This window comes from Gymnoscopelus microlampas, assembly GCF_963454915.1.
Source record: "Gymnoscopelus microlampas genome assembly, chromosome: 3".
NCBI classification, from domain to species: Eukaryota; Metazoa; Chordata; class Actinopteri; order Myctophiformes; family Myctophidae; genus Gymnoscopelus; species Gymnoscopelus microlampas.
In genome coordinates this window covers 28511891-28539211 of record NC_139940.1, presented here as the reverse complement: position 1 = coordinate 28539211, position 27321 = coordinate 28511891, and the positions used below count along the sequence as shown (strand labels likewise).

Sequence of the window (27321 nt, the reverse complement as noted above, 5' to 3'; positions counted from 1 at the left end):
ACCGTCTGGGCACCTACAGTAGGCTGAAAAGTAGCCTGACAGCGGATCGTGGGTTCGAGTTCCCGACGATCTTTGCTGTATGTCTCTCCCCATCTCTCTGTCCCTGTTTCCTGTCTATCTCCACTTTCACTGTAAAATAAAAGGCAGAAAAGCCCCCCCAAAAAAACTTTTTTTTTAAATAAACTGTGAGTTAAATACTTGACGCTCTGTTTTTCATATATTTAACCATGTCATTTTATATACCTGCTGCTATTTAATAGACGGAATATGTTTTCCAACTGCACAAGAAGCAATTCTGCATTTTGCAGTGCCACCTATCCATTGCATTTTTTTTCATGCACCTTACATACTGTACGTATTGGACTTTGTACATTTGATTTGTCTGTTTCTTTCTGTTATTAGACTTGTTCTGTGATGTGTGTTCCATTCCTCTCCTCTATGCTCTCTTCCCTCTTTCTATAACTGAAATATTGAAAAAAAGTATATGACCCACTCTTTTATACCTGTAATCATGTGATGTGACAATAGTCCTGATTCTGATTTTGATTCTAAAAGCTGAGCTGCTGGTGATAGGAGTCATAGACGCATGTAAGCCATGTACATATCTAGCCTTCAATGCTGTGTGTCTAATATGCAATTAGTCTACCTACAGACAAGTCTTGCTGCATACCCTTTCAGCATAGCCTACCTTGCTTCAGGACCCGATGAGACTTGTTGCCATGGCAGATACTGACACATCAGTGAGCTGAACAGAGATGTGGGTGGGTGGTTGTGGCAGACTGTCAGTTGAATAAAATCATGTGGCTAATAAACTGCTTTTGTAGTTGAAATAAGTCATGTCAAGATAAAGTTATCATGTCTGTATTTTCGATGGTATTGAAAATCAACTATAGTGGATTTCAAAATCCCCTTGTTTACCGTAATACCCTTGATACCTCCCAAGCGTATTTGGTCATTTTCATTGTAAAGAAGAACAGATTATGCAATTAGGTGAATACTTTTGGTATTGGTGGTCCTAGGAGAGAATTTAAATCCCAAACCCTCCCAACCCTGCAGGGATAGTGGTCTGCAAATTCATGCACATTGACCTGCACGTGTAGCAATCCTGAGACAGAAGCATGGCCTTACAGAACATCTACAGAATGGTAGTGATACATTTCTGCATCATGTCAAAAACAAAACACATGCTGAAGGGTTTTACTGTCACATTTGGTACAGTTTTCAAAGATCAGAACTTGGGAACTTTCTCAACTCTTACATCTCATATCTGTAAGAAGGGTCAACATAAATCGATTGAATTTGAACTGCTTTAATAATCTTACTTTTGTTTAAGGTAATAAAACATCTTACATCCAATCAATACTCAAGGTCTTAGTGACTTGGTTTATCAGCAATATGGTGAAAGTATTGTATCAATTAAATTCACAGCATTCAGCAGACTCACTGAAACACCAGCAGACGATATTCTTTAAGCCCAGAATATTGCAGACTGCCCAAGCCACCCCGTTGTGGGGAGACCCACTCCCTTCAAGTTGCATGTACAAACATATACTGAAGTCCTCATTTATCCCACATGCCACACACTTGCTCAACTCCAATAGACTCTCCACCCCGTTTCCTCACTTACATTATAATTTACTGCAATTACTATCGGGAATCCTCTGCCCAAGCTGGCTTTCTGTTATAGCTCAACAGTGGGATTTTCAGCGATCACACGGGGGACCCAAGGTCGATTACCGGGTAGGACATAAATGTTATGGACTGCAGTATTAAGATATCGAGTCACAAGAAATTATTCACAAGCCCTTCTGAGTCAACAACTACTTAGTATTCCATTAGTACTGTACATCACATGATCTACAAATGTCCCTCCATAACCACCATAAAGCCAAGGACATGACAAGGTCATTATGATTTAAAGTGTATAATCATGTGATCTCTACAATAGTGCTAATTAACATGACTATTGTATTGATACAATAAAGAGTAAAATATTTTCAATTATGAGGACTGACCCTAAAGTTCATTCTGGGGTGGAACACAAGTATATACACAAGCACACACACAAATGACAGAAAATAACCCTGGGATCTGCATGCACACACACTGATCATTAATAATATTGTTGATCAGTTTCACTGAAATATAATTCATATATTGTATGAAGAAATGGCTTAAGTGTTCACAACACTATAGGTTATTTCACTGGCCACTGACATTTGACTCAAACATAGAACCTATAATAACCAGATCAAGAACGAGTCCAGTCCAATATCTTGACACATTATCCAAGGATACATTCAGTAGATCTTTGGGTGCTCAGTTAAGAACAGGGGTTCTCTCAGTTGGCAAGTGAGTGAGGTGGGTATTTAACTCTATTATTGAAGAACATTAATTGTTTTCTGTATGTGATTTGGTTGTTTTCAAAAAATAATTTCACTTTGTGTTCTCCTGTACATTTTTGTTTGTAATTTTGGTTAATGAATGAAGACAATGTAGCTGTGTGGAGAGGAAGCTTTCATGTTAACAAACTTTATAGGTAAAGCATGGAAAACGAGACCGGAGAATATGTTTGAATACTTAAGTCTGCCTAAGGTAGCCTACTTGCTTGCTAATGATAATCTAAAGGTTTATTTGTATTATCTGATGACTTGTGGATTACTTTTATTTGATATTTGATCATTTGTATGGGTTTTGGCTTAGCAAGAAGAACATTGTTGAACTGCTGAATGTGCTGTAAATTGCTTATTGTCTAAGCAGCATGTAAGGCTAAAAACAAACACACACACACACACACACACACACACACACACACACACACACACACACACACACACACACACACACACACACACACACACACACACACACACACACACACACACACACACACACACACACACACACACACACACAGTAATCTCAATACTTACTGATATATTTACAGGCAATACGTTAATGTGTTGTTACAAACTAAATGGTATTCCTCAATATGAGACCAGTACTGTGGTCAGAATGATCATGAGTCAACAAAACAGCAGAACAGAGTCTAATTTCATATGGCATAAACACTCAAATTCAAATTAGATAGCTAACTATTTAGTAAAGGAGCTACTGTTCAGCTCATTTTAGTGGTCCAAAAATATCTAAAATCATCTCGGTGCTTTCTTATTCATTCACAAAGTTAATCTCAGAAGATTGCTGCTGATTACTTTAAGTTGTTTACATTCAAAACTGTTGCCTCTGCAGCATTGCTTAACTCATTATAATTGCACGTCTAGCTTGCACATGTGAAATCTGAACCACCTCAACAGTGCAATAAGATACAGTTGACTTATCTCTCTATCTTTGCATGGCAGGCGTTTTGGTCTGCCTCCTTGTACAGTAGAGTAGTAGGGGCTGGGTGATATGACTACCAATCAATATCACGATTATTTCAAACTTTTTCCTTGATTACGACTAATGAACGATTTGCACCGGTAGATCAGCTATTTTCACTATTATATTGTACGCCAACATTGTACAACAATGGTTATAATCAGTCTAATCGATTTTGTTGATTATAAACAATCTATTAGATTTCGTGTTGATTCGTTGATATATAATGGGGGGGAAAGTATCATTCTGTTATAAGTCAGTTATTGGTTCTAAATATCTTTTCGATATATTTTTCATTATTTGCCCAGCCCTAAGTAGTATTGCTGGCTTATGCCTCTTCTAAGACTAATTCACCCAGAACTATTATCATTGGATCAATAATAACTGGGTTGATGTGCACCTGTTAGTTTCAGTCAACTTTGTAAAAAATTCCTACACATACATCCTATTCCCAATGTAAGAAACGTTGCTCCTTCCAGTTTACAGCTTTATAAAATATACTTGGCTGGGGTGTGCAAAGGAAAATAATTCACTTTTACTAGTAAGTTTACTATTCCATATTTACACCCATTTAAGTACAAATTATTGAGGCCAAGATCAATATATCAGATAAATGAAGGCAAACAAAGCACTCTAGCACTAGGCTTACATAAGTGTATGGGCTACAATAAAATCTTTTCACAGAGAACAAAGATTGTTGCACAAAATGTATCAACTGTCCTTTCCTGAAAGATTAGCTATAGAAGATATCACTCCTTAGGCTGTTTCCAGATGTTATAGATACCCTGTCCTGTTTATGCAAACAAAAAGGCATAATAACAATTGCTGAAAACAGGAAAATTAGCTCAACTATAGGCTTTATGAAGGACACTTTAGCTCCTGACCCTAAATAGGACCATTGTCAATGACAACACTTGGGTGACAAAAACAAAACTGTTTATCTCAGTGCCACTTTCTCTAATATTTTATGATTCTTCGAGACAGCGGGTTGTCCACATTTTTGGAATTTTTACTATACTGGATTATTTTCAATTTTCAGTACTTTTACTTCTACTCCACTACATCTCAGATGCAAACATTGTACTTTTTACTCCACTACAATTACTTGAAAACTTGAGTTACTTTGTAGATTTGTATTATTATTACAAAACATGCATTAACCACTTGAAAATAGCAGATCTACAAGCTCCTAATGCATCGCTTTGCAGAGCGTTGTGAGCTTGTAGATCTGTAATCTTGTTTTCAAAATATTTGTATACATTTTGAACACTTGTGAAATAGAACATTCTGCATAATGAGTACTTTGGTGCTAATACCAATACCCTTGTACTTTTACTCAAGAAAATGTTTAATTCCGGACTTTAACTTGTAAAAGAGTATTTCTACATAGCAGTATTCACTGCAATAGTACGTTTTTTACTTAAGTAAAAAATGTGAGTACTTTTTACACTGTTGAGAGGTACTGTAGCCTAGCCATGTCTGTGATTTAAATCAGATTTGATGTATTACCTAATATAGCCTAGTATGTAATACATAATATCACAGCCATTCAGGGCAATTAAAGTTCAGAGGAATTTCAAACCATATTTTACAGCATGACACGTGATTCTTTCTAGGTGATCAAGTTCCAACTCAAGCAGCCCATATCACAACTGTCACGAGTTGCAGGTAAAACAGAAGGATTGTGCAGACATGTGTTCATTTACAATCTAATATTCAATTCAACTGATCAACCCAACACATGGCAGGATGCAGTTAGTGTGTATAGTTCAGTATCTCTGTAACATTCAAGCGTTCATCCTATTCCTATGCATAATATATCGAGTTTCAGAAAAAGTTGAAACTCTCCGTCTAGTTGTCAAAGAAAACTTTTAGTCGCGAATGTCATGAACACTAACCTCATGACAGTCCAAACTCCAAAGTCATCCGTTCGGTTTCTCATTCATTCATTCTTATCATTAGTCTACTTTTTAACTACTATGATGACTACAGTATCCTGATCCTCAGTACGATGCCATGCCAGGTACTCGGATACTCCAGTTATCCAGTGATCAGTGCTCAGTGGTTTGACAGACAGTCTGCTCTGCTTCCTGTATGAACACACACACACTGCGCATTGATTGATTAAGACAACCACGCGCTCTGCTCTGCCAGCCCCCCCCCCCCCCCTCTCAAGACAGAGAGCAGAAAATGATCTTTCTCTCCTCTCTCTTCTCTCCTTCTTTCTCTCTGTTGTCTCTGACTGTGTCTCTCTCTAACACACACACGCACGCACGCGCACACACACAAACACACACACACACACACACACACACACACACACACACACACACACACACACACACACACACACACACACACACACACACACACACACACACACACACACACACACACACACACACACACACACACACACACACACACACACACACACAAACTTGTAAAACACAAAAATAGTGGCCAGGCTCCAAATATTGCCCTAGATGAGTTCCCTCAAGTGCCCAGTTCTGATATAAAATATGAGTTGCCAGTTTTTGTATTTTTGAGACAAATAGTCTGCACATACAGTATATTTTTGTATATTTTATTGCAACCTTTACCTTTATCATATATTTATTTATAAACCTTTGTAACACTACTGTATGTCCTGTGTATAAACACCAGTATATAGTCGGCCCTCCCACTCTTAAAGAGGTATCCATAAGCAGGTGGAGCCAGGTTATCAGACTGGCAGATCAGATAAGATCTTTGGCCAATCCAGTTTGGAATCACATCATGGAAACAGATTGTTGTGAATCAAATTTCAAACAAATTCCTAAAGCTTGATTTACTTCGTTTCTAGTCGCAATGCAACATGTTGTGAGGTTGTAGATCAGCTATTTTGGGCAAGCGACACCATTGTATGACCGAGTATCAATTCAGCATTACTATATTGTTAAATTGTTACTACAGCAACCAATACAGATAGGTCAATGATATGATCAAATGTGACTAATCTGATCGGACCACTTGCACATAACAGTGTGGACAGTCAGTCAGTCCTAAGACCGGGTCTGAGAAACAAATTGGATTTGCCTGCAGTCTGGACAAAGCCTCATGAATACTGCTAGTTGTTGTCCTTTGTTCAATGAGTGAATGTAATTACTGAAAGTTGAACCACTGAAACCTTCTGTCTTTTCCAGAATAATTATAGCCGTTTCTTTTCTCCGATACAGTGTTGAATGACATTAGACAACTTTGTGCAAAATTAGTATGCAGTATCAATCACCTTAATGACTGACTGATGCATGCTGTACTGTAGAAATGGCACTATAAGCCTATACGGGTATTTTCTGTTTAGTCAGTCAGCAGCATTCAAAACTGCAATGAACTTTTACAAAAGCATGTAGCCTACTGTACTGCCGAACCCACTTCTAGTAAACTCTCTTATGGTTAAAACCTTGCAAGGCTAAACTCAATGGCTTGTTTTCTCAGTGAAGTTGGACTCTATAAGATGTATTTATTTTTATTCCATTTTAGAAACTAATAATATATTTTATTTTACATTTAAAGTTGTTTAACTGACCTCAAAGATAGGTTCTACATTTTGTAACATTTGCATACAACACTGCCATCTAGGGAAACAGTTATAACATGACTCAATAGCTGCTTAGTGCATAGTATACAGTACATAGGTCATACTGCTGACAGCTTTCTATTAATGTTGATGAACTCTGCTATACACAAAGCCCTGGCTTAAGTGCAACGGAAAGGGGCTAGTGATGGATTGAAATGGATGAATGTGTAATAGCTTGTCAATGAAGACACAGACACACTTCACAGTTAAAGGTGAATTCATTGTTTTCATGGAAGTCATTGGTACAAAAAACCTTATTCTCAGGGTATAAAAGTATGTACAGCAGCAAAGAGAAGGCCATAAGAACTTGCTATATTTTCTATAACAAATTCAGTTATTGACTTTCAAATCAAAATGTCCATTCAATAATGAAGAAAACAAATCAACAGCACACAATCTATAAAAGGAAAGATTATTCACAATTTAGAAAGGTAAATAATTCACTCCTGTAACCAAAGCTGTGTATAACTTCAAATAAATAACAATCACAAACCATATAGTATACTATAACTCAGTCAACTCAGTTTCATTCGTTGATCATCAAAGCTACAGCCCAGTTTTTGACCTCGATGTGGAAGCTCCTCTGAAACACCATTTAGAAAATATAACCTTAGCCCCGTGCACTGAAACAATACTGATCAAAAGATTTGCATTGGTGTTCCAGCTCCTGTTGTCTTTTGTAGAGACACAAGTATAAAACCAGCACTTCTTAAATTATCATTGACATGATTATGTTTCATTTAGGTGTACTGTTTTCAAGGCTCAAAGCAGTTGCTGTGTGTTAACCACTTAAACCCCAGCATTCGTATTGTGGGGAAAGCTTTCGCTGAAAATAGCAGATCGACAAGCTCACAACCTGTCGATCTGCTATTTTCTAGTAAAGCTTTCCCCACAATAACAGAAAACAGAACATACACTAGTATAGAGCCCTATATAGGGTTTAAGAAGTAGTGAATTGGCTGTACTCACACAGCCATTTTGGTTTGCGGGATATTGAGTCTGTTTGAGTTCCAGGTGCATGGTAAAAAGTTTCAAAGGACACCATGACACTTCACAGAACTTTCCCACAATAGAATGTTAAAAAAAGGAAGAAAAAAAGAGGAAAAATAAATCTATATTGGCACTTAAATTAATCCCAAAGGCATATTATCACTAAGTAGCTTAAATGAATAAGTCAAGGTCTCTTTAAGAATGTTTGGCCCTCAGTCATTGGACATGTGCAGCAGTCATAACAAGGTGCATTTTGAAACCTGGGTCCAAAAGCATCCATGGTTAAAATAATAAATACTGTGGCAAACAATGCAATGTTACATTCACAATTACAACACTTGTATTGCATAAAGGGACAAGCTGTGGGGCATTGTGGAATTTATGAAAAAAAAACAATATGTGTAGTGTTTCCCTTTTATGTTTAAAATGATGCAGAGTGACGCTGTTCCCTTTATGTAAAATGAAATAAAAGAATCACTTAACTTGAGACATTGTGGGTCCTGAACTACTGAAAGTCCAATACTTCATTGAAGTATGCAAATGGAATGTACACTGTAAATGGAAACTATGAAGTCAAAGTGAAAGCAAAGGACTCAAAGACTAAGGCGTGATGTGTTTTTTTCTCCATTTGGTCATGATGACTGTGAGGGCATCTGAAGGCTTGCATAGATAAAGTGACTGGTCTTGTAAAGACATGGTCTTATAATCTACACCATTTATATGCAGCATTAGTGGGATAGAGAACCAAATGTTTCACTGAGAAAAATATAATTGTGAACACACTGTAAAACAGTGTTTCCCAGAGAGAGTTTCCATCGCAGAGTAGAGAGGCAATCGGAACAGGCTTCACATTATGTAATAATAAATATTACAATTGCTATTCTTTTAGGCAAGCTAACAAGCTTCTTGTGGTACAGTAGCTCGGACTATTAAACTTGGGGAAATAAATGTACACAAAATAAATAGGCCGATTCAAGAGAAATATGAACAGGAGCACAGCACTCGGTAAAGAGGAGCTACTGGAGGTAAAGCCTAGTGTATAACAAGGAATGAATAAGGAGAAACTATACAACACTGTGGTTTATAGTCACACTGTAAACCATAGCCTGTAGGTACATTGTGCTTAACAGTATCTATGGGTTACTGTACTGTGCTCTGGGAGTTAGGCTAGTAAATATAATGTACAGCTCCACCGCTATTTGTAACACTATTGTGCTCAGTGCTGTAATTTATCCGTGGCAAACAAAGCTAGCTGTAAACTGTGTATATATCTACTTCACTGGACTAAACTCAATTTCACCTGAGTCAATTAATCAGAAAGGCACCTCAAGTTAAAGCTGCTTTGTGTAATACGCTACCAATAAACAAGGGGAATAACTACAAGCTGCTGTGTTTCAAAACAAAACAAGCCAGTTACTTTATGAAGTTCTTGACTGGGGTTAATTAATTAAAGTTAATGGTACAACTGAGTGGAGGGAGGGGTTCACAGGAAACTAAAAGGATGAAACATTACATTTTATTGTCAAATGGGGTGGGAATTTGTCTACAGAGATGAAAAAATGTCATCAGGTGGTTAAATTCTAAAAAATAATCACATGGCTGAGTGAAGTAGCACATTTGCAGAGGTCGTGGTGCAGCATCGCAAAGCCACCCAAAAGAACAACGCAGGGTGAAGGAATAATCGTGTTTATGCAGTGTTTGAAGCAAACAAAAGGAGTGCCTGTCAATGTGTCTGTTTTCTGCAAATGAAAGGCATGCAGCCTTGTTTAGCATGCAGGCTGGTTCATGGGGAATGTGTCAGTCTAGCTTGCTTTGGCAGTTGCTTAGAGCATGTTGTGTGCCACACCTTAGTGCCTAAATGTGAATGCCTTTCGTTCAGTACAATAAATCAATTACGATAATAATCTCTTGACAGTTTTATCGGGACAGGTATTCAACATTGATGGAACATCAGATTTAGTCAGTAAATGGGGTGAGCTTCTTGTCGACACCTATTTTAGAGGACAGGTATAGTAATGACGAAAATGTTACCATCAGGTTAAATTCCACAGAAGAATAATAAATTAAAGAATAATGTATAGTGGGATTTTGATATTATCACAAAAAGCTATGGGTCCTCCTCACATTGATTATGTGGAGGTCAAATCAAGACACCTAAGATGTGACAAAAAGCTGTGGGTCAGAAGAAAATACAATTCCTGATTTGACTGAATATACAGTAGCTCTGGTGTATGAAATGTGTCTCCCTTCTCCCCGTTAAAGTGGAGTTTGTCCTTGCCCCTGCTGCCAAATTTTGCTCAGGGTGAAAACTTTGGATCTCTGCTCTGGTCTTGAGACATCTTACATTTCGTGTAAATGTTGATTTACAAGATTACTTTAACTAACTGGGGGTAGTACCTGGGAAATAGGATAAGATAAATCAATCAAAATATCACATATTAAAGAATAAATAAAGATTATGATTCAAATAAATCTAATCATGTGGATCTTGGGATCCACATGGGAATGCCGTCTATGACGTATTTATGACACGACTCCAAATTGGGCAAAGTTTCAGCCCGATCCGCGCCCCACTGACTTCCATTTTAAATTGTACAATAAAACATTATGTGAAATAAAATTGGTGGAGGTACTAAGTTAGCCAACTGGCAGGGTGTACAACACATTTGGAGCTGGCCGGCCCAGCGGTTTACGATCAGCTTCCACAGGCACAAAGACAGACATATATACACACAGGCTGACCCTCTTATAGATGGCTAGCCTCCTGCAGAGCCACGCCGTAAAAATACATGGTCATATTTCTATCTATATTGCAAAAAGTATTGATTGTATACCATCAACTTGAAAGGACACCTTGACAAAATTAATTTTAGTCTATTGATTTCCTAAATCATACAGTATCTCATACTGTAAATGAATCAATGAAAATACCAATTACTTAATATGTGGAGATTCTTTGGTGAAGAAAAAATGACTAATCATTTAACTAAAATGAAAAATGTCAAGATATTCCATCGGCAGTGAGTGGAATATACATTCATGTGTCTATTAATGCGTCTACAGAAATAGTACATAAAGTATAGCAGGTCACATGTATTTTTCAGCATTTGGATAGTGTTCTTTGAGCTTTATGCACAATGCCACTGTGAAGTGAAATCATTCTCCACAGAGGAAAAAGTGCTCTATGTGCTTTTCACGTACTGCAAAGCAGTGGTTCTCAAAGTGGGGTCTGGGGACCCCCAGGGGTCCTTGAGGGGGCTCCAGGTGGTCCCCAGCAAAATGTGTTAATATAGCATAAACATCAGTTGGGAAGATTTACAATCTTCACAACATGTCGCGTTGTGAAGCTTGTAGTCGAAGATCTATTTTCAAAACGTCTTGAAATATTTTTAACAACAAAATCTTGTATTTGGGGTCCCTGGCACAAAATATTTTCAGATGGGGGTCCGAGGCCAAATACATATTCATTTAGCGATCTTTGACATAAAAAGGTGTGAGACCACTGTTGTAAGGTGCGTTCACACAGGAGGTGAAGATTCATGCGGCGCGATTACATATATAATCCAACTTGACTGAAGTTCGCTTCACAAAGCAATGTGAATATTCTTTTGGCCTCCTGTGTGAAGAACGCAACGTAAGAAAAGCAATAGGTTGCAAGGTGTACTTCAGTGGATCACACTGACACCACCCTATAGCCACTTAGTATTTATTTGCAGTACTTTACAGAGTAAAATACTAGATAAACTGAAGTCGTCCCAGATTGTCATTATGTGACTGTGTAAATGTAGAGAAGAGGTTCCTTTGTCTCTTGTCATTCTCCTCTTCCTCACCATAAGAACCGTACTGCATACTGTACATCTACAGATGTGTTTAGCTACACTTGTTTTCTCTCCTCTCTCCTTTGTAGACAGAATCACTTAAGCCACTTAACCACAGACTGAAAATCTGTTTTAAACTATGTGGGTTTGATCAAATAATTGATGTGATGGAGAGGGCCAGTTTTGTAAATCAAATTAATTTGGTATATCTCCTATTATAATGGATTAAGCACCCTGAAAAACGTAGGCCCAGATTCCCTAACACTGCATTACGAAAGCAGGTTCTTTTTGCTCCCCAGTAGCTCCCCGGTAGAGCACACCACACTTCTCTTATTCAATATGAAATTAATGCAAATTAGCTTGTAGCTCAAAAGCTACTGAGGTTAGCTTTACACCATCAAAGAGTACTTCAACTCCTAGGGCAAATTGTGTACCTCAGCTTAATTCAGCAAGGCTGATGACTAATAAAAGAATCAGCTCAATACATCTATAAATGTGGCCTGCCAATTCAGTGCTGTTCGGTGCTCTCTCAGGTCTGAACCACGATGCCAAACAAAAAGGAACAAGTGCATTTCTGAGAGCGAGATTGAGGTTCTGATGGCAGTGGATGGAAGTTCAAAACTATTCAGGACATTTGAGATCCGACCACAACAGAACAAAATAACATTTGGAAAATATAGAGAAAAATATTAGTGTTGTGGGAGTAGCACGGCACACTGGAGATGATTGCAAGAAACGGGGGAATGAAGCCAATCTGATGGCCAATGTCTGTGACTCGCAGAAATAGAAGCCACTACTTGCTGGCCTGATATGCAGCGTTATTGCTTCCAAGGGTTTTATCTGTACAAAATTGGTTTGAAGGAGTTACAGTAGCAAAGTATTGGTGAATAGGGTGCCTTGAGGCTAATTTATTATTGGACAGAGAAGTGGTGTGTGACATGTCGCTCGACAAGAAATGACATATTTTCAACTGAAAATGAGGCCTAAGTGTACTCCTTGTCAGACAACAGAGTGGTACTCTGCCTTTATACAACTCTCCTTGGCTTTCAGTCTCAGCGGAGATGGCTCAGGGTTGGTCCTTTCAGTGTTAGGGCCTGGCACCTTAGCCTGATCTGAGCTGCTGGCTTGCCCGTCTGGGTACATGACTAGGAAACAGGCAGTGAGAAAGCCCAGGAAGGACCCACCAGAGGCCACCATGGGAATAACTCGCACACTCCCCACAGCATCAACCACAGCACCCAGGGCCGATGCTACCATGATTTGGCTGATATAGACCTGTAAATAAAAACAAAACAGAAAAAAATAGCCATGCTTCCCGCTGATCCCACAACAGCACCCAGCATTCAAACCATCAGGAAATTCCAGTATTATAAGCAAAATAATACAATAGACTATAAAGAAACACAGAAAGCCTAGTGCCTACACTGCATGAACCTCTTAGGGGAAGCAGATTAAAACCAATTTATCAGGCATTAGTGGGTTCTATTGCTTTCTAAATCAATAGCTTGTGGTCAATTTAGAACTAACAGGGGAATACCCTTCACAGTCTAATGAGTGAAAAAACAAATGCTTACCTGGCAGGATAAGATGGCACAGTCAATACCAAAGCCTCTTCTAGAGTTTTCAGGGCTATGGTGAATGTACTGGAAGAATAACAAATACAAAATAAAGTCAGTTTTCTAGATTATGTAACATGGTACTAAATCATGTGTGCAAAGGTCTGTGTCATTAAACAATGTGTGCAAAGAAAGGGCAGTGTCATTTGCAAGGAAGTTTCCTAGGTTGGTACTTGGTAGCATTTTTAGGAAATATGGTTGGTTAGGTCAAGGATCCTTCATTTAAAAAGACAGCCAATCCCACGTCTTGCCATTATTATGAAAAACGGTACACAAATGTTCTCCTAAGTGGGCACGGTCACTCCACTTCTCCATCCTGTGGGTGCGTTTGGAAATACGCTCAGACCTTTGGAGCTCACCGCATGTGCTCTCTAGTCGTTCAGAAATTCAGACATTCATTCTGTAAGGCAATGCCTTACATTATTCTTTATTGTTTATCGTTTCATGATAACTTCGCTTGCCTCAGCTTCTCCTTCCAAATAAATTACAAATAAAATCAATAGTTCCAAAACGTCATCCATAGCATTTTTAATTGTATGCATGTCAACGTTGTTCGTTGTTGTCGGTCCGTTCATTTGTTGTGGGTCTGTGTACTCTCTACTCTGTGCGAGTACACAGACTGTGCACAATGGGTTTGATTAGTATGGAAACGGGAGGCACCATGCTGCATCAAACTTTAGTCACATGACAATTGGAGCTAATGGCTAATAATGATATTAGATACAGTAGAAATAGCCTAATATTCCTGTAAAAAACTGAACGGATGATAAACTACATTTATCGCCTGTGGAAATATTAAATGCATCATACAATATGACATTATTTAATCAAATTGATTGAATTTGAACTGCTATAATACATACAGATGTTAAAACAAGTTTGTGCAGTACATGTTTCCCCTATGTGTACTCAGTTCGGTGTTTGCGCATGTGTGTGTTCTTGTGGTGCACTGTCCACAGGATCTTCAGACCATCCTTGCAGTCAGGGCCTATAGCAGGATGGGGCTGTCTGTCAACACCACTAGAAGTGGTCTGCCGCTGGAGTTCCAGTACCCAACACACTCAGCCTGTCTTCGCCACTGAACACAAACCACTACCAATAACTCCATCCTTCAAATATCTGGCCAGTATCCTTTGTGAGGACTGCAACATCGAAGATGAAATCCAAAATCGGATCATGCAAGCGTGCAGCTGCCTTTGGGAGACTACGGCACCAGGTCTTCCAGAATAATAACCTCCACCTGCACATCAAGGTTGTATGCATCACCACCCTCTACAGAAGTGAAGCATGGGTAACATGCAGCCATCACATCAAGTCTCTGGATAACTTCTATATGGGATGCCTACAACGTATCCAGGGGTTCACCTGCCATGATCGTGTGCCTCATACTGAAATACTTGCAAAGACCAAGAAATAAGTATTAAAGCCATGATTAACCAGCACCAATTCCGCTGGCTTGGACATGTCCACAGAGTGGCCTGCACTTGGAGGGGGGAAGAAGAAGAGGTATAAGAACCAGCTTTAAGACGTCGTTGAAGTCAGAGAAGCTGGAGGTTGCTGCTGCAGTGCTGACCGTGACGTCTGGCATCAGCACTGCCTAGACAGAACTCATAGGCTGGAGGAGGAGAGCACTGCCAGAAGACATCACAAAGACTCAAGAGGAACACACCCATGGTTGCCAGTCCTACTACTGTACCACCACTACAACCTACACATGCCCCACCTGCAATACAATATGTGGTTCCAGGATTTGGTCTTCAGCCATCTAAGAGCCCACAATTAAGGACATCGTTTCATATCGTCACAGGACGTCAGTGGACAACCATAAGCAAGCAAGTGTGAGCACGTGAGAGAGAGAGAGAGGAAGGGTAGAAAGTGATTGCATTCTCTTACTGATGTCAAGATGCATTTCAACCTATGTCCAAAACATAGTAGTCTTTTCCATCTGTTTAGGGAAAATGCCTTGATAACATTGCTTCCATTATTGGTGGTGACACAAACCAGCTGCTCCTCTTAAACCTTCAACATCTTATGATCTCCTATTATATGATGTTTTGGTGCATAGCTTGTCTGCAAGCATGTACTTCTCAGCTCCCAATCTTCGACATAGTGTTCATTGATTCTCAAATACGGTTGCATTGTGCGACTAGACCACAGGACGGTCATCATAGAAAAGTGGTTTACATGAGGTCCAAAGGGAGTCGTGACTCTCTAATTTGATAGATTCATTGTACTCGATATCATTTTGTATCTGTTAATACAGGACTACGGTTGTTTGAGCGGTATCATTTTGCCGGTAACTGAACCATTTCCAAGTGACAGACCTGAGTGACAGAAAGATGTCCTTTTTTATTGGAACTAATTTGGACTCACTCTCTGTCATTAGTATCCTACGAGAGGTACAGCATATTCAGCAGCAGTGGAGGAGTCTCTGCCCCTTCCTTGTTGTTGTCTACACGCAAAATGAGGAGCGCTGCCGCGGACAGAAAGCAAACAATGAAATCTTGTGTGTAACCTTGAAGTAGTTTACAAAATAATACTCATTATTTCCTTTTCCATATCAGGCATGAAAAAAAATATCCATCAAATTGAGGTTCACCGTATATATGGTGACAATCTTTCTAGGTTGTCTCAGTTTATGTAATCTTTTAGACAAAATAGGAACCTAATAAGGAATTTTCCTATCTTGGTAGATAGGAAAAATGAGAGGGAGCCTGTGTGTGCAAGTGTGTGTGTGTGTGTGTGTGTGTGTGTGTGTGTGTGTGTGTGTGTGTGTGTGTGTGTGTGTGTGTGTGTGTGTGTGTGTGTGTGTGTGTGTGTGTGTGTGTGTGTGTGTGTGTGTGTGTGTGTGTGTGTGTGTGTGTGTGTGTGTGTGTGTGTGTACGTGCGTCCATGCGGGCGTTGTGCGCGCGTGTATGTGTGTGTGTGTGTGTGCGCGTACCTCTTTGATTTCATGGTATTGACCCAGTAAAGCATAAGGACAGTAGGAGATACTCATGGAGATGACACCCATGCTACTGATCATCACCATGGCAATGTAGACATTAGGGAAGATTGCCATGACAGCAGTTCCTGAGAGGAGTTAGAAAAGCATTTTTAGATAAATTACTTCTTTGGTATACATCAAGACGGTACAAAAAGTGTCCTTGCTCAGAAATCAAATCAAAATCCCTCTCTGCAGCTATTCTTCTCTATTCTACAGTGGTGCCTACCTATAGAGAAGCCCAGGGTTCCCAGGATGTAGATGACCTTGATGCTCAGGTCAAAATTATCCAAATACTTCTGAAGGAGGGCTGGAACAAAGAGAGAATAATTAACAGCAGCACGGTAAAGGGGTGGGATGGGGAGGGGAGGGGGGTGGATTGCACAGACTGTAAGATGCCGGTGCAAATGTGTAAAAGACTGATCACCGATGCTGACAGCCACGTCTCCTAATATAGAATCCTGAAAACAAAACAGAGACAGAGACGAGGTGTTCTAACCAGAGCAGACAGCAGCAGTAGCAGCGTAGACCACCAGTCCCCAACAACCCATCTGCACTCCTTTGTTGTAGTTCTGGAGCTCAGTGGAATTAGCTGGTGCCTATACAGGAAACAGTTAAAAAATCAGAGTAGCACTGTGATAATATATTTAGTCTCACATGGTCAGACCCACTGTCTTCCATCATCAATTCCAGCAAATCACACGTCAACATGTCTGGGGTTTACCACAGAAAATGTCAGGTATGTGTTGGACTGTACAGTATGTGATTGATTGGCTGGGCTGTGGTTGAGGTCCATGGTTGGTGAATTAACCCATTAGACCTGAGGCCGATTCTAAAAACGGCTACTAAATCCTGACGTAAGTTTTCTGAAAAACTATATTTATTCAAAAATTACAAAAGATTTATGTTGCTATATACAGTACAGTACTCTACATATCAACAACAACCCCAAAAGGGTTTACCGGCTTGAAAGGTATAGTTACGTATAGGGGTCCCCGGTCTAAATGGGATAATATGTCTTAGGGCTTTTTTTTACTCCCTTTTCTCCCCAATTTGTCGTTCTGCCAATTGATTCCTCCCCACACACATTTGTGTGTTGTCACTGCTGTCGTATCCTACTGACTCACCTGCCAGTGAGGAGCCCCCAGCGGGAACGGAGGACGTAGAGCCTTCGTCCTATTCCGCCCGCCCAACACTCCCTGCTGACAGGTGCCGCCCCCCCCAGCCCGTAAGATAAGTGCAGTGACAATTATCACCCTCCCTGAACACGGGCCAATTGTGTTTGTGTAGACGCTCGACAAAGCGTCTACAACCACTGCGCCACCCGAGCGCCACGATTATATGTTATCTTTTGACTTAGGATGCAGTCCTTAAGCACTTTTTAATCCTTGTGCCCTACAAGTTAGATATCTATGTAATTGTATGGCTACAGCGAGGCTATGTTTATCAACTCTTAACCAATGATAAATATTTGACATCAAATGTCATTGTGTGTGTCGTGTGTGTGTCGCGTGTATGTGTGTGTGTGTGTGTGTGTGTGTGTGTGTGTGTGTGTGTGTGTGTGTGTGTGTGTGTGTGTGTGTGTGTGTGTGTGTGTGTGTGTGTGTGTGTGTGTGTGTGTGTGTGTACCCTAGGGTCTCCGTTGTAGATAACTTCTCCCATGAAGTCAGTATAAAACACAGCCTCAGCTATAATAGAGAACCACGTGAGGAGATGACACACACATAACCGCCACAGTTGGCTCGGCATCTGTGGAAGAGAAACAGCAAGCAGCCATCAGTGTTACTGCCTGGATATGAAGAAGCACAACTCTCATAAGCCGCCAGTCTGCAAACATAAAAAATGTCTTATCTTGATACACATTTCACCATATAATGCACACCCACTGTTGCAATATATTTGACGCTTGCTTGACCCACACCTCATTATCAGTACATTATATAACTATCGTACATAATCACTCTTACAGTAAGCTGTGCAAGAATTGAGATGTGTTTGTGATGCCATGTGCTCTGTTTGATCAAAACACTGAAGGCCCAAGGATACAGTATGTCACTGCTGTTTAAGTACAACATATCTGCTTATTAGAACATCTTGTCTCTTGTGTGCCTCTTCATATCCCATCCTTCTGTGTCAGTTATGACTCGGTCACGTAATGCTTCTTGTACTAAGAATCTCTTATTTGTTTAATGAACTTCAGAATATGTCGTGTGAAACTGTATTAGTGTCATTATTCTGCTTGAAAAGACTAATGCAATTGAATAACTAGTCAATCACCACCTTAAAGGAATATTTTAGCCCAAAATGATTTTTGTTTCTATCAATTACTCCTGAGAAGCCTTGAATAAAAAAAGAATTGGGTCGCATTCCTTTACAGTGATTGAAGAATCCAGAAAACAAAAAAAAATGGATGAATTGAAAAACTAAAAGGAGGGGTCCAATATTTATTGACAACAGCTAAACTATGTCAGAAATATGTTCATAATGAGTATATTATACTCAAACACAGCTTTCAGTAGGTGTCCTCATTACATCCAAAACACAGCATTTTCGCTCAAATGTTATTGTTTCAAATACTCCTTGGCTAAACAGGCTCATGCACGAATGACACACATACCTGGGCGAGCAAGTGCCCGTGAACTCAGATCACGTTGCACCACACGTGCACGTCCAGGTGCACTCCTCGCTTGTGCATGAGATTGTTTACAATGGACGTGTTTAAACAATAAGGTTTTTGGATGTAATGGGAGCTTATGCAGATTTTTGCTAAAGTTTTGCTGTTGTTAATTTCTTAATTGAGGTATTCTCTTTTGGTTTTGGATTCTTCATTCACTGTAAAAGAATACAACACAAACATTCTCCATGAATGCAAGGCTTCAGGGGATGCGTAATTGATAGAAAAATACTTTTTGCCAATACTTTTGTACTTTCACTCAAGTAACATTTTGAACACAGGCCTTTTACTTGTAACAGAGTATTTCTGCATGGCAGTTTTGAAACTTTTATTCAAGTAAAACATTTGAGCACTTTTTCCACCACTGAACGTATTACCTTCAGCATTGAGAGCCAGAGCAGTCGTACGGTGGTGCCTCCCTCCGCTCCCCCCTCCAGGTCTGAGCCCTCAGACGACAGACTGCTGGCCGACAGCTGCAGCTCCCGCCTCTCCGCGCGGCGCTGGATGTCGCACAGGTCGTTAAGGCTGCGGGAGGAGGTGATCGCACGAGGAGCCCCGGACGCCGGCTTTCGCAGACGGTAGCGCTGCGATCCCACCCGTCCGTAATAGGAGAAGGTGAAGGAAGGCTGGAGAGAGAGAGAGACGGGGACAAGGACCAACCTCATCACGTATAAGCCATCGAGTTGACATAATACTGTAGGTCATTGGCTCTCAAAGTGGGGTCCCGGGACCCCCAGGGGCAAATTAGTTAATATAGCGTCACAATCATTTTAACCACTTTAACCATATTTTATACTTTGGCTTTTCAAAAATAGCAGATATACAAGCTTATAGCGCGGCACTGAGTGCCGCGCTATGAGCTTGTAGATCTGCCATTTTTGAAAAATCCTGGCATAAAAATATTTTTTGAGACAGGGGGTTCTGAGCCAGAAACATCATTCTGGGGGTCCTTGACATGAAAAAGTTTGAGAACCACTGCTGTAGGTAACAGAGTTTTAAATACGCAGCCAAAAATATACATATATACCATATTTCTGATTAGTACTACACACGTATTAAAACAAAGACGTTGAAAACCATACTTGTCTGTAGAAGGTGTGTGGGTGTGATCGGGATGGCGTCGACGTGCTGAAGAGGCGGTTCCCTTGCTTGGTGGAGCCGCGGCCTCTCACAGAGCGGGAATGACCCGGAACAGACACCACCGCTTTTACTCCGTTGACAGCCTTACCCTGCTGGACCTGGAGGTCAGGGGAAGAGAAAAGTGAAATCACAGTATAAAAAAAGAACTAAATCACTTTTTAAAAAAAAGAAATCCCACGATTTTGCAACCCATTTTTCACCCAGTGCCAATGCCTAAGCTTGTAATCCTGGGCGCTATTCTCCCTCTGCCAGCCTGAGGAGAGCCCCAAACTGAGCTCATGCTTCCTTCAACGCATGAGGAGTGAGCAGGCCGCTTCTTATCACCTGACAGGAGGGAGTTTCCCCGGTAGGACGTAGCGCGTGGAAGGAACATGTTATTCCAACCAGTTCCTTTCCCCTCCATCAGGCGCCCCGGCTGACCAGGGGGAGGCAGTATAGAGACCAGGATTACTGCATATTTTTGTGAGGGTACCTACCCTAGAGGACACAGGGAGAACATGCAAACTCCACACAGAAAGGCCCTTTCGCCAACCCCACCGAGGGTATGGGCACTGATGACGCGGAGGAGAGAACACGCCCCCAGCGCCCACAGTGAATCAAAGCACTTTTCATTTCTATTAGGATCTTTCATCATTGCACCTCCCCACTAGACTTCTTATTACCCTTGCGTTTGTGTTTACAGTGTCCTCTGTGCTTGGGCTGGTCTTTAGAAGCGGAGGTTGCGGGCCATCCATCTGGTCTTTGATCTGAGGCTCCAAATCCACCATCTGACCAGCAGGGAGAGAAGTCTCACAAGGAGGAGGATGCAGAACAGGAGGAGAAAGAGGGGGCGAGGAGGAGGCGCCATCGACGTGGTTCGTCGATGAGAAGACATCGTCGAACTCGTCCGGCGTCTCCGCGGGTAAGTAATGCACCTCGGGCGGGAAATGATGCGAGTCCGGGTCGAGATCGGGATCCAGTTTGATGTCTGGTATGGCTAAGGCAGAGTCGCTTTTACTCCTAACACGCTCCACATCCAGGAAGTCCATGTCCCCGTCCACAACGTTTAGAGGTTTGTCCTCCTCGTACGTGAAGGCGTCCTCCTCTCTGATCAGGTCGAGGCTGTTGGGCTTTAGGGAGGCCTGACTGCAGGAGTCCCCGTCCGCTGTGGCCTCGGCCTGCAGGGACGGGTTGTACGGCCCCTCTGGAATACTGAGCATGTGCAGCGTGACAGAGATGATGAAGATGATGGCGGCGAAGAGGAAGAGAACCTGTTCCTGGGACTTGAACGCGCGGCCCAAAGCGGTGTCGGTCCAGTCTAGACCACCTAACATGTAGCCCACAGCGCCGCCTAGCCCTGAGGGAGAGAACATGAATAATACACCCACTTATTGAGTTCAAGAGACAACAAAACAAGGACAGCATGCGTTTTTCAGCGAAAACTTTCATTTTGAGAAGATTATTGATTGCCATTGGTAGCATATGGGAGCACAGGGCTCTGAACTGGTTCAAGGAACGGAAACAGAAACATTAATTTGAAATCTCCATTACCGGTTAATTATCATAAACCTTTTATCCTACAATATTACAATAAGCCAATTCTGCCAATATGTGAGATTACTTTTCTTTGGCATCCGAAAATGTATACAAAAATAGTGCAAAGTTGATATCGCAGAATACTAGACCACAGTTTGGAATCCTTTGGAATCCTTGTTCCCAATTGGTGCTTCCTTTACATTATATATTTGAGTTAATATTCAAGTAATTTAATAGTTAATTGAGTTACTTAAGTTATCAAAAGGGGAGTGATGGAGGGTGAATCTCTCATGCCTGCAGCTTTATAAGATAAAATCTGTATCACCTGGACAGGAGAGATTTCTCAGTGACTGAGTGGTAAGTTCAACTGAGTATGACACGCCCATACTGAACTGTGTCAAATGGCAGTATTATTGGGTTTGTATGCTGCTGTTGTTGTTGTTGTTTTTTATCCTACTTTGGCAAGACCTCCCATGGGTCCACACTGCAAGGGTAATCTATAATAACATAATAATAATAATACAAAAATGAGAGCTATCCTGTTTAATTTGGAAGTCCTGCAAAATGTCTGAATTGTAAATTGTACCAGTCAATAAATGTGAAGAAAGCTAAACATGCGTCATTAATCTTTTGATCCTATCTGACATCAGCTGTGTTAACAGTGGCACTTAAATGTGCACAAGTAAATAAGTAAGTGAGTGAGTAAAAGTTAAAATAATGATAAAAAATAAATAATAATAATAAGCTCGGAAAGAACTGATAGAAAAAGATGACGTTGAAGGCCATCTCTCGCTCTTCCATTCTGTCTGAACATGTGCTTTATACGTTACCAGCAGCAAAAGCGTGGATATTTAGAGCCATGTCTTGCTCCTCGGTATCGGCCACATCTAGAAGGTAAGCTCTGATTGGTCCCTCGGATGCGTCAGCACAGAAGTCCAGCACCACCACGCCCACCACAGTAAGGATGATGCCCAGTGGCTGGCTACCGGGGGTGTCGCTGATAGACAGACCTACAGTGGTGGGGAAAAGTACTCACATTTTTTACTTAAGAAAAAGTATCAATACTGCAATGTAAAAATTACAAAGAAAGATTTTTAAAAAGTAAAAGTCCGGAATCAAAAATTTACTACAAAAGTACTGGTATCAAAATGTACTTAAAGTACCAAAAGTAGAAAGTACTCATTGTCAGAATGTCCCATTTCACAAGTTTTCAAGCGTATAAAAATCTTTTGAAAATAGCCGATCTACAAGCTCACACTGCGTCGCATCGCGATGCATTGTGAGCCTGTAGATCGGCTATTTTCAAATGGCCAAAATGTATATAGGGCTGAAGTGGTTAAGTTTTGTAATGATAATCAAAATCTACAAAGTAGATAAAGTTTTCAAATAATTGTAGTGGAGTAAAAGTACAATATTTGCCTCTGAGTTGTAGTGGAGTAGAAGTAAAAGTACTGAAAATTGGAAATACTCCAGTAAGTAAAAATACCTCAGAATTGTACTTAACTACAGTACTTGAGTAAATGTACTTACGGTAGTTATTTTACACCACTGCAGACCTACATTAGCACCATGGCAGGTGGAAGACACAAATTCTTTGCACTCAACAAAGATACTGAATGTTCAGCACTTTCAGTTCTTTTTTTAGATCCTTTTCACTCACCTAAAGGGCTGCAACTATCCATTATTTTCTTTGCGATTATTCTGTCAATTACTTTGATGATTCATCAAATAATTTATATTTGTAAATTATTTATATAATATATCAACAAACCGATTAATCACTCAAGTGTTATTTTATACTTGGTCACACAACAGTGTTACGCAAGAATTGTGAAAATAGCCGATCTACAAGTTCACAAGGCGCCGCGATGCAACGCCTTGTGAACTTGTAGATCGGCTATTTTCACTATTTATTTTAAAAAAAATAAACATTTCACCGAAATATATTAAAAGAAATATTAAATAATAGATTTTTTTTATAGATTAGTTTGATTAGCTGTTGCGCCCCTACTCACCTATCATGGATCCGTTCAGGAAGAGTGCTACTCCCAGCAGCACGCCCACACACAGGGCCAGGATGAAGGGTCTTCTCCTCCCCCATCTTAGAGTACAGCGGTCACTGGCTGAGCCAATCCAAGGAGTGCAAAGCAGACCCAGTATAGGGCTGAGGAACCAGGTTAAACTATAGTACTGCTTTGGAAGACCTGGAAATAAGAGACAAAATACTGTTAGTTACACACAGGCAGGCAGACAGCAATGCAGCATTCAATTAGGTTAGGCCCAAGATGGCATAATCCTTTTTATGTCTAAATCACAACAAATAAATACTCAATTCAGATTTCATTTAACATTTTTAGAAAGATATTTATTGATATTCCAAAATAAAAAACAAGTCTGAAAAACGTGCGCGCACACACACACACACACACACACACACACACACACACACACACACACACACACACACACACACACACACACACACACACACACACACACACACACACACACACACACACACACACACACACACACACACGTTCACATTTTAACAAGAAATTCTTGAACACAAACAATAGTAGATGCACAAACTTGGCAAAGCTCAACAACAAGTATTTCAGGATACAGATCACGGGTACAGGAAGCATCGCCTCCTCCATATATGGTGACTGCCAATTATCACAGACACTGAACAGAATTTTGCCAATGCCTTAGCTCTTGGCTTGGGCATTCCTGCAATCTACAGGCCTCTCACAACTGATTTATGGACATACAGAGGCTTCCAAATATGAACACAAGCAGTTTACATTTGTAACCAAGCTGTATAATAGCATCCTTAAGACGTTGGTACTTAAGCACCTTGGTAAGGAATGCCTCTTCCAGGCTGTGGTCAAATGTACATGCCACTTCCAAAATGGTCACTTCTCTACTGTCCTCATCAACAATAACAACAGCTGGTCTATTAGCTGTGACATCTGAAAAGGTATCATTTTCATTATTGCACATGAACATAGGTAGTATGAACGTATGAACTTACAGTATGTCCTTGGCTAATAAGTCAACAATTCTGTCGTGCCTAGCAATGTACATTCCCTTATATACTGTATGTAGCAGCCATTCAAAATATGTGACAGAGTTTCAGTAACTGGAGTGTGGTGGTGCAGACAATGAGAACGAAACGTATTAGGGTACCACAGAGAAAGATTTTGAGTCTGGTTGGAAGGACCTGTAATCTGGCTTTGACTGTAAAGGTGACTATATCCTCATCAACTGCATAATTATTTTATATTGTATGAGAGACGGTGTGATCTGCAGCAGGAAGGCAAGCTAGCTTGCCTTGTAGTTTTAAACCAGTCCAGTGTTGTTGTTGTTTCTGCACACACACACACACACACACACACACACACACACACACACACACACACACACACACACACACACACACACACACACACACACACACACACACACACACACACACACACACACACACACACACACACACACACACACACACACACACACACACACACACGCTGTTGGGTAAGGTTAGTATGTGGGGAACACTGTTTCTATTGCTCAATATAATGTAGTATGTTCAAATGGAGGAAGTCATTTGTTGAAGTTGTCTTGCTTGGCTCAATAGGAAATTATTAAAAAATAAAAACATTTAAGTTTTTTCTAAATATAGAAAATACATATTGTTAGTCAATATTATTGAATATGGACCAAAGCCTAGTGGGGTGTAATCATAGGTTTAAGGTTACATTCTCAGAGTCTCTACACAGTAAAACCCTAAGTATTCATTTTTAAAATATATATTTTTACAAATATATTATATTTATATATTATATATATATTGGCTATGGGTGTTTCAAGTAAGCGTGTAGAACTTTTTTAAAGAATTATTAGCACGTTAACATTGCCGTTTTTAGTCAATAACAGACAATTCAGAGAGATAAGTAACTACTGTATCTGATCTGGGACTATATGTGTCTAACAGGAAGGCCCATTGTAAGTACAGGGTACACAGGGCAGCCATCTGAATGGGTAGAGAGGCCATCTGGGAATCAGAAGGTCCCCTGTTTGCCCACCGGCCCCGGCCTATTATGTTGAAGTGTCCCTGAGAAAGACACTTAACCCATTCAATCGCATATGTGTCATTTTTTTTGCTATAACCATTATTTTTATACTTTATCTATTCAAAAATAGCAGATCTACAAGCTCATACTCGAGCTTGTAGATCTGCTATTTTTTTAAATCTAAATAAATTTGTGTTGAATAATAATTATTTTTTTAACATATTTTTTAACTCAATAATCTTTGCTTCTTTGAACAGCATATTTTGATGGGGATCGAAGGCCAAAAAGATCCTTGGCAAGAAAAAGTTTGACCACTACTGATAGAGCAACAATAGTTTTTCTGAACAATTAAGACATTTGTTGAGACATTTGACAGTTACAAATTATGCTTTAAAAATATATATATTCAAAAATTTGCACAAATGGTCCCGAAAAAAAAAAGAAGCAGATACTCATATGAGCTTGTATATCTGCTGTTTTTGAATGGCCAAAGAAATCTAAAATGACAGAGATGGGATTGAATGGGTAACCCCTAGCTGCTGGGCCTGGGCGCTGAATTGGCGCACACTGCTCCTAATAGTCAGGGTGGGTTATACTGTATGAAGCGGCCAGATTTCACATAGTGCATATGCAAATGTTCTGTGACAGAAATACCCCCTTTCCCTACTGGCATGCCTTCAGTTACTCAAGACGGGACATGAGTTTGAGGAAGTGGAGTGGACATGTCTTTACAGGCCCAAACCACACCCTGACAGGAGGGTTTCTTGCATCATGGCTCACAGGCCTGTGGACCAGGTGAAAAGTAAATAAGTTAGGTAATACAGTGCACCCTTTTAAAATATCATCTTAACTACAGTATGTCCTGCATCTGCTACATAATGAATACCCAGTCGTCCTGGATAGAAGAGTCAAAACAACACTACAGCATACAGCAATCAACCCAAAATGCAAACTCAGTGGGTGACTTTCTCTGATATTGTTCAATTATACATTTTCGAATATGGAAAACTCTTTGACAAAGCTACAAACCTGAAAATCAAGGCCTGAACACGATCAAAGGAATACTACACAGGATTAGAGGAATGGCAAACATACTGTATGCCATTAAAATGTCTGTATCCCCTGGGTCGTACCCAAGAGAAAATGTAATCTCCCCTTGGACCGAGGCTTGTTAAATCACCCTATTAATAGCCCTTACAAAACATCCCCAGCATCCCTGTCCATCACTAAAGAAACACTGCTTTCCAAAAGCCTTTCTCTATAACCAACTGTATAGTGAATGAGAACACACAGTGAGGTCTGTTGCAACTTCAGCACAGAACAGAATGTGACTACCAGGTCGAAGGGTCAGAGAGACAGAACAAGGGACAGAGAAAGAGAGAGACAGAGTGAAATGGAGCGACTTGCACCCCAACAAAGACGTTGCAAAATCCTCCTCTAGTTTAACCTTTAACAACCAAAACTCAAGAGCTAAAACCTCAGCATGGACAGAGACGTCATCCGATT

At 40.3% G+C, this 27321-nt stretch overlaps 2 protein-coding genes across 5 annotated transcripts in view; both read right to left on the bottom strand.

Annotated features, from left to right (window-relative positions):
• The window catches only part of LOC311042744 (DENN domain-containing protein 3-like), a 29892-nt gene extending 24398 nt beyond the window's left edge, over positions 1-5494 (bottom strand). For 2 of the 3 annotated variants that reach the window (XM_084053716.1, XM_084053719.1), the window contains exon 1: positions 5277-5494. The gene's annotated coding sequence lies outside the window, so the exon portion shown is untranslated. The remainder of the gene's footprint in view (positions 1-5276) is intronic. The other variant, XM_084053718.1, reaches the window with a different exon arrangement.
• A 1702-nt stretch (positions 5495-7196) lies between these two features.
• LOC311042619 (solute carrier family 45 member 4-like) overlaps positions 7197-27321 on the bottom strand; it is a 28265-nt gene continuing 8140 nt past the window's right edge. For both annotated transcript variants that reach the window (XM_084053454.1, XM_084053453.1), the window contains exons 3-13: positions 23749-23937; positions 22564-22743; positions 20881-21554; positions 20161-20316; positions 19456-19704; positions 18034-18153; positions 16904-17003; positions 16634-16714; positions 16363-16493; positions 13380-13448; positions 7197-13080 (exon numbers count right to left, since the gene is read on the bottom strand). In XM_084053454.1, the coding sequence (XP_083909580.1) occupies positions 12805-13080; positions 13380-13448; positions 16363-16493; positions 16634-16714; positions 16904-17003; positions 18034-18153; positions 19456-19704; positions 20161-20316; positions 20881-21554; positions 22564-22743; positions 23749-23937 (2225 nt within the window). In that variant the 3' untranslated portion in view covers positions 7197-12804. The remainder of the gene's footprint in view (positions 13081-13379; positions 13449-16362; positions 16494-16633; positions 16715-16903; positions 17004-18033; positions 18154-19455; positions 19705-20160; positions 20317-20880; positions 21555-22563; positions 22744-23748; positions 23938-27321) is intronic.